This window comes from Pseudonaja textilis, chromosome 3 (genome assembly GCF_049901715.1).
Source record: "Pseudonaja textilis isolate UNSWEBS1 chromosome 3, rPseTex1.2, whole genome shotgun sequence".
Classification (NCBI taxonomy): domain Eukaryota; kingdom Metazoa; phylum Chordata; class Lepidosauria; order Squamata; family Elapidae; genus Pseudonaja; species Pseudonaja textilis.
Genome location: NC_141992.1, coordinates 176,627,097 through 176,641,059, shown reverse-complemented (window position 1 = coordinate 176,641,059; position 13,963 = coordinate 176,627,097). Strand labels below are relative to the sequence as shown.

The 13,963-nt window shown below is 35.5% G+C and overlaps 1 protein-coding gene across 5 annotated transcripts in view; it reads right to left on the bottom strand.

Annotated features, from left to right (window-relative positions):
• The window catches only part of VPS13B (vacuolar protein sorting 13 homolog B), a 308,832-nt gene that overhangs the window by 173,501 nt on the left and 121,368 nt on the right, over window positions 1-13,963 (bottom strand). For all 5 annotated transcript variants that reach the window (XM_026705911.2, XM_026705908.2, XM_026705909.2 and 2 more), the window contains exons 23-25: window positions 11,011-11,245; window positions 9,014-9,234; window positions 3,341-3,547 (exon numbers count right to left, since the gene is read on the bottom strand). In XM_026705911.2, coding sequence (XP_026561696.2) covers window positions 3,341-3,547; window positions 9,014-9,234; window positions 11,011-11,245 — 663 coding nt within the window. The remainder of the gene's footprint in view (window positions 1-3,340; window positions 3,548-9,013; window positions 9,235-11,010; window positions 11,246-13,963) is intronic.

The following is a 13,963-nucleotide window of genomic DNA, read 5'->3' as shown; positions in this document are numbered from 1 at the left end:
TCTAGCACTGCAACAGATGTCAGCTAGAATATGAGAAAACCATGGCAGACACTTTCATATACATCTAAATTGCCTACAGTGGTGCCCCCTATTTCTATAATGTTGCCTTCTCCATCGTGATCCACAGAGAATCAACTTCCAGAAAATGTATTTTTTGCATAACTGAGCCCCATAGCAATGCAATATAATTACAAGTCAAAGAAAAAAGAAAGCCCTATTTAATTAAAATCAAAATATTTTTAGTATTTAGAAGTGAAGTTCAAGAAAGTTTTTTATTTCTCTGAATAGATGCACTATTCCCAACATGTTATAAAAGAATTATTTTCTATGTACTTGAAAGCAGGATACATCTTATTACACCATCTTAGCTGAATATGCCAAATTGCAATCAATATACGCATGAGAAGTTGTGCCCTTTTCACCATACAAATACATTGGACTGTACTAATTTAATTAAATAAATGATTTGCATGATAACAAATTTAACCTAACAATAATAAACAAAGACATCAAATTGCATACAAAAGTAACATATATGCCATGGGAAGATAGAATTTTTTAAAATGCCTTGTACTCAAGTGTTCTGATACTTAATCTAAATACGAAATGTTCTTTCATAAAAGTATGTTTGTGTTTAACATCTGGAAGCTACATATACCAATGTAATGTATGATTTTAAAAACATACTGTGGGAAAATTCCCAAATTGAAATATTCTAAGCGCATTGATGATCTGTCATGTTCTCAATGTTAAATGAAAAAATCAATAGCTTTTTCTATGAAAGCATTCATTAAATCCAGCTTGATTGCACTTAAAAATATTCAAATAATTGAGGAACTAAGCATTCAATGTCATATCACAGTTAATTTCAAAGGCTAAAACCTGTATCCTAACAAAGGTAACAATAAATCCCACAGCAGTTTCAAGATCTCAGATGATATAAGGTAAACACTGCATTTTATATTGCATTTTATAATGAGCCACTAAAACAGAGTTAGGCAACCTTTGAGTTTAGGGCTTCACTTTTGAATGGCAGGACAAGGGCCACATCATAAAAAGGGGATGGGCAAATGGCAGCAATCAAGATAGAAATATAATTTAATTTAATTTTAAAAACATTTGAAATAAGTCTGGGAACTTCATGAAGGTTTGGAAGGGGAAACAGTTGTATATCTCTGTATCAGTGAGGTTGTCATAGATAAAATACAATATTGATCCATGTGGTATAAGCACAGATGTACTTTCTTGGTAACTCATAATTCAAATTATCTTTGAATTGTTCTTAAATTCAGGAGAATTTCCTTCACAAATGCAAGAGGAATTTAGGTTGGCAAAAACACAATGATTGCTACCATGATAATAATTTGCAGATGTTTCCCAAGAGCAGCTATTTTTTTTAGAAGATGTGGCCTTTTCTTCAGTTACCATATGAATAGTATTAATGTTTTCATTATGGAATCAAATATAGTTATGAAATAACAGAATATAATAGGAATGTTTGATTTTCAATAGGTGAGTAGGTTGAAAATAATGTTAAACATCTTGTAAATTAAAAAACTAAGTACGTAAGAATGTAGTTGATTTATAAAACACAGCTGAATTTCAGTATGGCAATTTGTCCTTTTTGGTAGTTTCAATCTATAAGTCCACTTTAATCATAATCTTGCACATTATTGCACGTTATTTTTCAGTGTTCCACTTTTCTCTAAAATGAACACTTTCTCATAATTTTTCAGTTTCCATATCTACGTTTATTTTAAATTTTATTTAAAAGCAATTTATGTATTAGTTTTCTATTTGTATTCAAATCCATAAAATAAAGCCAGAATAAAAGTAAACTGTTATTTTACCCTCCTCATACCAAGCTCTAAAATACATAATTTCATTCTTTGCCAATTCTTGCAAAATGAACCAAAATATCAAGTATATTTTTCTTAGCAGAATTTATCCTTATTCATCTGGAAAAGCCAAACATATAAGACCTTCATCCTTGATCTGCATTAAAGCTCAGGGATGATATATGTCTGAAGCAAATTACTGTTCCCCAAGGACTAAACACTTCCTCAACTGTTTGTACTTAAGTAAACAGTAACAAATGGCCAATTGTAGACTGTACTACCTTTACTCTAATGCAGAGGAGGTTAAAAATGATTAAGTATTTCTAAACTTTGGTTCTTAAGCCTCTCACTCAAGTTTTCATCTTCAGATCTATCCAGTTTGTAATTCAGGAATCCTAACAGGTTTAACTGTATGGTGGAGCAGCACTCCCTATCAATCTGTCAAAATGAAAAGAATTATTCACAGCTGGATAATATAAATAAATACTTCTTATGCTATTTAATGTAAACAATTTTTGGAGTGAGCCATACCTCCTCACCTTTCCTCCATCGGGTTCATTTATAGGAAGTCTTTTACTTGAAAGAGCTAAAGACACTTTCAAAATAATCATTTTGACCTCATAGAGAAGTAGTATACTTTAACTGTGAAATGTATGAAATTTTTAAGAAATGTATTCAGCATACAGCACTTTTTTTTCATAATATTCATCATTTTAAATGTAAAGTATAAGGGATGTATAAACAAAAGCAAAAGAGCAAAAATCAAAGTGGTTCCTTGACAAATAATTTAAATATATCAAAGGATTGCTATACTATAGAATTCCAGTAATTAAAACAAAACCTTATAGCCCTGAGATATAAATTTTTCAACTTAAAGAGCCCAACTATCTTAAAGCAATAAAATGTTACCTCTTTTGAGGCTTATTATTCACTTATCTTTATATAGTCTCTAAACATATTCATTTTTAAAGATCTTTAATATGTTCAAACACTAAGTCTTAAACATAATCATAGATGCTATGTTTTGATGCTGCTTCCTCTCTCCAGAGGATCAGAATATTCAAGCAAAGTAGTAAGCCTAAAACAGATTATCTCCACACAAAAAGATATAATTGACAAATCTCACATTTCTATTACAAGATCATGATAATGGTTTTAACAGCTGTAGCAGTTTTTACTGCAGCCTCCTCAGCAAATATGCAATAACACAAAATGATGACTTATACATGATTTTGTAAAATAATGATAATGATGATTTAGCAAACTTATGGCCACCCATAATGTCTGAGGACAGTTAGGTAATTATGCAATCATTAAAAGTGTTATAATTGTATCAGGAACATTTGCTGTTCTTTCTTTAGGTTCCCCAACTCACAAATGCAAACTCACAAGTTTAACTGAGTTAAAAATATTAAAAAGATGCATGCATTCATATATTTGAATGCCTTATTCTTTCATTACCAGTTTAATTCCTTGTTCTAGCAGACCACTTATTTCAGTACCTCTGTAGTTGTCCCAATGTCAGCTGATGGACTACATGTACTGGCATCCAGTGGAGCAGTCCCAATACTACTTTTAACAGGTGAAACAGGTGGTACAGGTCCTGAAACAGATTCTGTATGTGCCAGAGACTGATAGAAAATTCCCTTCTTATGAATCTTATTCCAAACTTTCTCCATTAAATCTGTTAGTTCACATAGCAGTTGCACCTTAAATAAATGAATAAACAAATATGTCAGCATCTTCCACAAATCCAATTTCACACAGTATAAATATAATAAATTTATGATGGCCTTATATAGTAGTACACTGCTCAAAAAAATAAAGGGAACACAAATATAAGACTTCCTAGATCTGAATGAATGAAATATTCTCATTAAATACTGTGTTCATTACATAGTTGAATGTGTTGACAACAAAATCACACAAAAATTATCAATGGAAATCAAATTTAGCAACCCATGGAGGTCTGGATTTGGAGTTACATTCAAAATTCAAGTGGAAAAAAACACTACAGGCTGATCCAACTTTGATGTAATGTCCTTAAAACAAGTCAAAATGAGGCTCAGTAGTGTGTGTGGCCTCCACGTGCCTGTATGGCCTCCCTAAAATGCCTGGGCATGCTCCTGATGAGGTGGCGGATGGTCTCCTGTGGGATCTCCTCCCACACCTGGACTAAAGCATTCCCCAACTCCTGGACAGTCTGTGATGCAATGTGGCATTGGTGGATGATGTCCCAGATGTGCTCGATTGGATTCAGGTCTGGGGAATGGGCGGGCCAGTCCATAGCATCAATGCCTTCGTCTTGCAGGAACTGCTGACACACTCCAGCCACATGAGGTCTAGCATTGTCTTGCATTAGGAGGAACCCAGGGCCAGCCGCACCAGCATATGGTCTCACAAGGGGTCTGAGGATCTCATCTCGGTACCTAAGGGCAGTCAGGCTACCTCTGGCGAGCACATGGAGGGCTGTGCGGCCCCCTAAAGGAATGCCACCCCACACCATTACTGACCCACTGCCAAATCGGTCATGCTGGAAGATGTTGCAAGCAGCAGAACGTTCTCCACGGCGTCTCCAGACCCTGGCACGTCTGTTACATGTGCTCAGTATGAACCTGCTTTCATCTATGAAGAGCACAGGGTGCCAGTGGCGAATTTGCCAATCTTGGTGTTCTTAGGAAAATGCCAAACGTCCCGTACGGTGTTGGGCTGTAAGCACAACCCCCATCTGTAGACGTCGGGCCCTCATACCACCCTCATGGAGTCTGCTTCTGACCGTTTCAGCAGCCACATGCCCGTTGGAGGTCATTTTGCAGGGCTCTGACAGTGCTCCTCCTATCCCTTCTTGCACAAAGGCGGAGGTAGCGGTCCTGATGCTGGGTTGTTGCCCTCCTATGGCGTCCTCCACGTCTCCTGATGTACTGGCCTGTCTCCTGGTAGTGCCTCCATGCTCTGGACACTACGCTGACAGACACAGCAAACCTTCTTGCCACAGCTCGCATTGATGTGCCATCCTGGATGAGCTGCACTACCTGAGTCACTTGTGTGGGTTGTAGACTCCGTCTCATGCTACCACTACAGTGAAAGCACCGCCAGCATTCAAAAGTGACCAAAACCATCAGCCAGAAACCATAGGAACTGAGAAGTGGTCTGTGGTCACCACCTGCAGAACCACTCCTTTATTGGGGATGTCTTGCTAACTGCCTATGCTTTCCACCTGTTGTCTCTTCCATTTGCACAATGTGAAATTGATTGTCAATCAGTGTTGCTACCTAAGTGAACAGTTTGATTTCACAGAAGTGTGACTGACTTGGAGTTACATTGTGTTGTTTAAGTGTTCCCTTTATTTTTTTGAGCAGTGTATTTTCATTTGATACATATGGGGAAAATCTGCAGAGAAAAAAATATCAAATAACAGTAGGTAAGGCTGTGTGGTTTTAATGAATGAACAGTTAATTTAGTTTCCGGGTTATTTCATAGACTTTCATAGAAGCTGCTGCTTCAAATACAACTAAAACATCAGCAGCTCTAAGAAAAAATCTAATATATAGAATATAGGAGAATTCAATTTCTGCAGTCGGTGTGAAAATAGTTTCTAACCACAAAAGAAAAGAATCAGCATTTTTCAGAGCTAGGTCCTGGGATATGACATCTATCTATTCAGAAAACATTCTGCATAATTTACTGTATTGTTCAACTCGGATCTAAAGTATTTATGCAAAATACTTCATAAATAAGCAATAATCATGTAACTTGCCATTTAGTATATAAAAAAAAAACCATGGAACTTGCACAATATATAACCATATCCACAGCTGGATGCCATACCCACTTGCCATTGTGGAAAAAAAAATATTTTTTTCATATTTAATGAAGAGGTTTCAGCCTGAGGACACATCCAAAAAATGACGTTGGCTTCTAATGTGGGCAAAACAGATGCAGGGAAACATTGCTGTCTGTCTACTTTTGATATAAAGCAGGCCTTGATTTGTGGATATGAGAATATAATTTAACCTTACAGATCTTCCTTAGCTGCTTTTATATTGATACAATATTGGATAATTTTCTTACATTCTGCAAAATTAAATGTTTTAATTTAATACTATCATTCATTCATTCATTCATTCATTCATTCATTCATTCATTCTTTCAATCAAAAAAATTAATCAATTTATGACTACCCATCCAGTGGTGGGATTCAAAAAATTTTTCTACTGGTTCTGTTGGCATGTCTTGGTGGGCATGGTGTGGCTTGGCAGGGGATGGATACTGTAAAATCCCCATTCCCTCCCCACTCCAGGGGAAGGTTATTGCAAAATCCCCATTCCCTACCACCCCACTAACCTGCTTTCCAGCTCCATTCTCCTGTGCAGAGCAAAGAAGACCCAGACAATCAGCTGGGACTTGGGAAGCAGAGAATAGATGGAGGTGGTATTTGCCGGTTCTCCGAACTACTCAAAATTTCCACTACTGGTTCTCCAGAACTGGTTAGAACCTGCTGAATACTACCTCTGTACCCATCTCAACAAGTTATTCAGAGCAGCTATAATGGTTTCCCCAGAAAGAAAAACCCGGACCCAGACTAGGGTGCGGAAGAACATCAGAAGGACACAGAGACTCCATTTCAGGAGTGAATGGGCAAGAGGAGGAGAAGTCAGGAATATTGGAAACTGGCAGAGGAACAACGAGAAAAGCACCTGGCTGAAGAAGAGAAACAAGAGACACAATTGCTGCCTGAAAGCGCAGATGATCAGTCAGAGGCACAGAGTGGAGAAGCGGTGTAGTTGAAGTCAGTCAGCAGAGACAAGGAGGAATTGCCTCTCTCAATGGATCTCAGGGTGCGTATAGCCAAGTGGAGAGAGGCGCAATAGAGGTCAGTGAGGTCGCCCCTCCTCATGAGCTACACCAGATGCCTACTTAGCCCAAGCAGCATGAAACAAAGCAGCATTGGAGACAACCATTCATTTCCCTGTTGTGCATGTGTGTTCTGACTTTGTATTTCCTTGATTCCGGAACTGTGCCTTATTTTCTGACTTTGTGATTGGACTTTGGTCATTGTGCTTGGATTTTGGACTCATGCCTGGACTTCAGATTTAGTGTGTGGATTTGTAGACTTGTGCCTTGAACTTTGCCTTGCCTGTGACTCTGTGCCTCGGCTGTGTAGACTCAGACTCATTGGGACTTTTTGTTTAACGTAAATGGGACCTGGGGAATAAAATTAGGGGCTTGCGGTATCTCAATAAAGTATCCAAAAGTCCTTGATGTGTGTGTTTGTGCATAGACTGGGACAGGACAAAAGCACTTTTTTATATTGAAAGTATACTTAGGTCCATCAAGAATTAGAGCTGAATGTTTTTCCCGTGTCTCTCCTTACTTTGATAATCTGAATATCAATAACCCCAAAAGATGCATAGTAGCATCTTTTCCAACTAACACATTTTATTAGAAGACTTCATCAGATCTATTGAGCAGCTAGACTGATTTCAGGTTTAAATTAGCATGAGGTAGGAGGAAGGGAGAGGGAGGGAAGATAGGTTGTGCATGTGCAGGTTACATGTGACACAAATTATAAGTATTTTATCAACACCTAAACTAGAGTTTCCATCCTTTGCTCCAGCTCTGGGTGAGGTTTGAAAAGAGCCCCCAACTGGGCATCCCCTGGGCAATGGTAATATCGCTGGCTAATCCTTTCAATATGGAAGTGGAAATGCAATAGCTGTTCAAAGTTATGATGGACCTCCTGAGGGTACTCACAACCTGCTTCCCAAATTGCAACAGATACGTCCTCCCTTGTGATCACATCATGCCATGTTGGACACTCAGCAACCAACCCACCTGTATGGTTATTTGCAGTATCCCAATGATCACATGACCACATTTTACTGCAGTTTCACTGAAAACTGGCATTTACTTCTAGTTTCATAATATAATGAAAAAAGAGCCATCTAATGTTGTGAGAAAATATCTGAAAGGCCAGGTTAGAGACAGAATATCATGGAGAAAATCTATGTGTTCATTAAGAATCAATACTGATTTGATGGCAATCAATCAATAAAAAAACCATATGAGGTATATTTTATTCCTAATTTCAATACTATAATTTAAATGCCTTTAGCCTTATGAACTTATCTTATAACCTTAAGACTAACAATGAAGAGATAGCCTCTATCCTAGTCAAATTTCATAGATTCCTCATGAATTGCACAAGTATTTGTTGCTGTAAACAAAATACAAATTCAGCAACACGTCTTCAAGGCCTAAAGAAATATAAATCAATAAGTCATAACATCTTGTAACCCTATTACTACATCAAGTACACATCCACTGAATCAAGTTTCTGTAATATCTGTAAAAATCATTCAGAATTTGTTATAATATTTCTCACCTTTTCATTGGGAATAATTACTACATGAAGATAGGGCAAATTTCAAGATTCAACAAGTATTTCATAAAGGGAAATGATTCACAGAAAGCTAATATCATATAGCATTTATTGCTCTGTAATATTCAGCTGGTTGCCTCCTCCTTACCCTTTTAGATTCTGTGATTTGTGTGCTTTTAAATTGATCTTGTATTCTGTCCTTATTTAAGGGACTGTTTCTACTTTTGCTCCTTTTCTTTTTGTAATTACTGAGTGGTACTGGTGTTTTATTTCTGTGCATTCTATGCATTTTAAACTTGTTTTTACATTTGATTCATGGCTAGCCACTTTGAGTGACTGTTGGTTGGAAAAGAAGAAAGTAAATATTTATATAAATAAAGTCATGTTCTATTACCCTCATAGAGGGTATCTTTACTTTAGTTGAAATAATTTGATGTTTAATGAGATCAGGTACATGTGTTAATTTCTGCAAAGAATACATTAATTTATTTCAATAAATATATCCACTTTGACAACAAAGAAGGGCCTCAACATTTAACAATACATCTGCAAGTGATTTTGTTCCATCAAACCCAAGATGCACTTATGTGCTATAGCTATTACAGATGAATCTAAATTACAAAACATGAAAGAGCTTCAAAGCAAATCTTAATCTAAGTATCCTGAACTTGATGACTTGGTTTTTATAGGAAAGATACTTAAAAGGAAAAAAAAAACCACAATTCTTATAGAATCCAGAACAATACTTAAATTAAGCATTTTTAATTTGTTCCAATAAATTAAATGCACCAACCTGAGGATTTGAGCATTTTACTTCAAGTGATTCAAGGTCAACATGAAGACATACAACAAATGAGTGCCTGGATTCTGATCCTGCAGCGGGCAATACTTGTGAAGTAACTGCCAGAGTAGAAGTGCAGCCAACAGGTTCTATGATATTAAGAGTCAACTGCTGCCCCAGAAGTGTATAGATGCTGAAATAATTCAGACTGATTGTCCAAGGAAAAGCATCTCCTAGTTAATCAAAAGGAAAGCCAAAACAAAAGTAAAATATGTATATAAAAGAATCATTCCAAGTGTGGATTATTCTCACATAAAACGAAAATATTTCTGGATTATTCCTTTACAAAACTAACAAAAGTCTAGTTCTAGTATTTAGTAATACAATTCAACAGCACATTCTATGTTATGTAACACAGAGATGTTATATTTTAATTTCCTTCTCAGATATAATACGTATAATACAATATGAATATGCACAATTATATTCTTTGCATCTACCTTCACTGTATGCTGCTGTTGAGTTTAATATTGCCCAAACTGAGCAATTTTAAATTACTTTTTCACTGGGAAATTTAAACCTAATCTATATAAGAAGTTTAAAATTAATTTGGCTTTTTTATCATGTCCTTTGATGTCTATCTTTTGCTAGGAGAGACAGTGTTAATTACTGGGCTTCAGAAACAGATAAAAATATCTTAAATGTTACTTTGAGTGATACATTACTAAGGTGTAGTCACCAGCTTTCATGAACAAGAAATAAAAGAAAAAAATAAGCTCTTTCATTTTCCTAATGATCTATTGTTTAACTATGGGAGTGTATGTGGGTGTGTTTTAAGAACAGCAATTATGTTCATAAGACTCTAAGAGGAAGCATAATGACTTTAGCAACAGAGTGGTCAATGCCTGGAATATACTACTTGACTCTGTTGTTACATCTTCAAACCCCCACTCCTTTAACCTTAAACTATCTTCTATTGACCTCACGCCATTCCTAAGAGGTCTGTAAGGGGCGTGCAACTATCGTGCCAACTGTTCCTGTCCTATTGTCCCCATTTATTCATACCTATTTCCTATATTCATAATCCTATTTATTCTTACACCTATTATCTTGTAAGCAATTGACAAATCAATCAAATAAATAAATAAATAAAATGATATTCTGGGAGAAGAATAATTCAATTGTATTACAGGAGAGCTCTGATATGATGATTCTTGGTTTGTATATGGGCTGCAGAGGGCTGCAGGAGGCCATCGCAGCTGAAAATGGAGCTTGTGAGGGCTGCATGCGACCCATCAATTTTACGCTTGTTTTTAAACTTTCAATAACATTGTATTTTTAAAAGGATATGTAAGAATATGTTATGTGATATGTTCAAGTATATCCTAAAATTTTAAATTTACAAAATGAGGCACTATTAACAGTGTTTAGTCTAACCTCGTTTTCTGTAGCATGGTATTCCATAACATTTCTGTAATGTATCGTTAACAGAATTTAGTTTCTGAGCAGAGGGAGTTAGTATGAAAAATATGAAATATGCTAGTCAAATTTCACCTCAATTATAGTGACTACTGCAAACAGATTAAAATAAAGGCATTGATTACATGGAGATATCTGGGTTTAATTCTTGGGGGGGGGTGGGGGGGATTTCCTTAGTATTCTCTAAGCTTGGTTGTTTTCTTAGACCTTTCATTACCAAAGTGCTGAACACTGATGATGTTACCTGGTTTGGGTAATGAAATGTCTGCAAGAAAACAACCAAGCTCAGAGAACACCCATTTCAACCCCAATCCGCAAATATTCTCCTTTACTTAATTCTAGTGTCATGTGAAGAGCATTTAAAAAATGGAAAAAAAGTAAAAAAAAGAGTAAGTAATAAAAAATAGCATTTTAAAAATAATGAAACATTTTGAAAAGATTAAAGGAGAATGTTGATATCAAGCTACATAATTCATCTTAGAAAATAGTACCTCATTATAAAACTCTTTTTGGAATTTGTCATCTCTTACCTTCTTCAAGTATTGGTCTTGGCACAACAAAGGGAATCTCTTGGAGGGGTTCCATGTACTTGTGGCCTGCACTCATAATCTTTAGAAGGGGTAAGCAAATGACAAGAGTTCCAGGCATGCTAGTCTGCCCATGATACCAACTACGGACAGTGCCAGGAATATCACCAGACACAATGGTACTGGGAGATGGCAGGCTGTCATTGGGAATGAATACGCAACATGACTGCACTTCCATCTGAAAGACAAAAACAGCCGTTTTTTAAATAAAAATTTGTAAGGATGAAAGGCAACATTCTTACTGTGGCCCTAGATCTAAGACTCATAGGAAAACAAGCGTCAAAATTGGTTACTAGATTTTTTTAATGCTTAAATTAAAAAAAAAAGATAACCACATCAGGTAATTTCTATTTTTGGTGTGTGTGTGTGTGTTTGTGTGTGTGTGTGTTTCTCAGTCAATATCTAAGAAAAATTCTACTAATTTGTTCAGGAAATTGGCAGAAAAACCTGCCTATTGGCCTTTTCACACATTTTTCCCAAGGAAGATGATTGACTCGTAAAGTATATCACAAAAAAATTAACAAAAAAAAATCCATGTGTAGTTTGTTAGCTTCTGATAGCACAAATTAAGACTTCAGAAATGACTGAAATCTTGGTCAAATCTTGCTTCTTTTAGTGACAATTTTTCAGTTTCTTTGAAGTTCACAAGGAATGGCGTGTATTATGAAGACTGCATCATTCTCAAGAAATGCAGCTGAAATATCACCTTTGTTACATTGCCAAATATTCTCATTATTGCCAAAACCACATACAGCCTGCACTGTTTGTGTTCTGTAGCTATGTGCGCATGGAATGTGATAACCAACATAACCTCCTGGGCACTTTAGCCTCATGTTTTGATTTTAAAAAACAACACCCCCTATAACCAGAAAGCTTCCAGCTTTCCTCTTAACAGAAGAACTGAAAGTATCTAGGAAATCAACCCTTCAGAGAAGAAAATGTGCATGCCATCTTTAAAAATGCTATTTCCATTCAGGAATCCACATAGCAACACATATAGAATTCAGACAACATACCTGCTACAGACTTAACAATTGTTGATGAGACAGATAAAATTCATGAAGTATAAGTTACAACACACTCCTAAAAACCTTTTCTTGTCCTCATAAAGCTGATACTTGAATATAGAAAGCTGATCACTAAATAATTTAAATATAGGATAAATATGATCCTGATAATTCTATTTCAGGTTTGTTTGACAGGTTAATATATTACAGATAAGTAAAAATTGAATAAAGAATTATAATTTATATTACTATTTTTAGAAAGCTGATAGCATTTTCAATAAGAAAGTACTGAGATGGTCCCAAGTACAAGGATTAAGATAGAAAATATGAGGTGGTCAAAATCCATACTCGATTTGACAAGGGGAGTTTTGTACATCTGATCTACAGCCAAACTGTTCATAGGATGTTCACAGGAGTCTCCCTGGGGGTAATTTGGTTAGAAGCAAAAAAAAAAAGAAAAAAATCCAATTCAGCGGAGACACCTCCCCCTTAGTTTTCCCTACTAAGTTCTCTACAATTTTTAGCAATACATTTTAGGTTTGTTAGCTTTTCCTCAAATTTATATACCCCCAAAATGTAAAATTTTATATATGAGATAATAAGTTAGAGTTTAAGGTTAAATTGCATTAGATTGTAACATTTTTAATAACACAAGTTTGGGTACAGTTAACAGATACTGCTCACTGCCTTTGATTTTACTTCTGTATATCCTAGCAACTTTGTGATTCTAATACATGAAAATGCAAATGTTATGTCCTCACTCTCTTTTCCATTATATCATTAATATTGTTAGCTGTACAGTAAGGAAAAAAAAGATGGAGACATTCTGAAATTCCCCCTAGTGCTGGGTGGGAAACTTGGTTTTCTTCAACAACCATCTATCAAATCAGTCACATTAAAAAAAAAAAACCAATGTTTTCAGTTGAGCTTTCCTGTGTTGCCACTAGTTGGTACTGACTCCTGCATGTGCTCAGGTTTTATTATACTTCTCCAAATAGAAAAGTTCTAGAAAGGTATTAGTTATGCTATCTGCATTTCCCTTAGTTATCCATATGCTGCCATGGTCACAAGCTTTATTTGCCTTATAAGAGAATAATTTTTTTTTGAGCCAGATGGATTATGAGATGCTCCCGCATAGCAATTCTTGCATTCGCATTATTCCCTTTTCTTTGGGCATGAAGATAGGGCATTGCTGTCCTGGTTCTCAGACCCATGCTCAGGAGTCTAATTCTATTTCTTATCTGAAAACAACTCAAGAAGAAACCAGGTAAAGTAGGTATGTTCAGAAGACAACTATCCATAAAGCTGCTCACCTTGAGTAAGTTTTAAACCCTTTGATTAACTTATGACATTAACATTTAAAATAAGAATAGCATTTCAACTAGATGTTACTTCTATATTCTTATGAAATTACTGAAGATGAACTAGTTGCATGTGCAATCCTCTGAAAGCATGAATATATACAATATTTATTGAGGTCACATATGATTCATTTTTTATGTACAGGACAGTAACTTTGCTTACATATCTGCATGCATGTATAAAAATGTACATAAAACTTTCCTTTTACCATTACCAAATGCAGGTGAACTTAGCCTTTGGCATATAATAATAATAGCAGAGAGAAAAAATGCAATTAAAAATCTTCTAAGTTGTTGCATTAAATAATGAGAAGGTGCCACTGATCTCTCTCTATTGATAGGTATAATGTTAAAATATCTTCAAATTCCTGTATCCTTAGAGTTAAACTATTGTGGCATATGATAGATTATATTATTTTTACACTTTGAAACCCACTATTAAACTACATGTTTAATACTGTAAATTTAAGATAAAATGTGACTATTATTTATATAACAATATAAATCTACAACAATAATTCTTACATT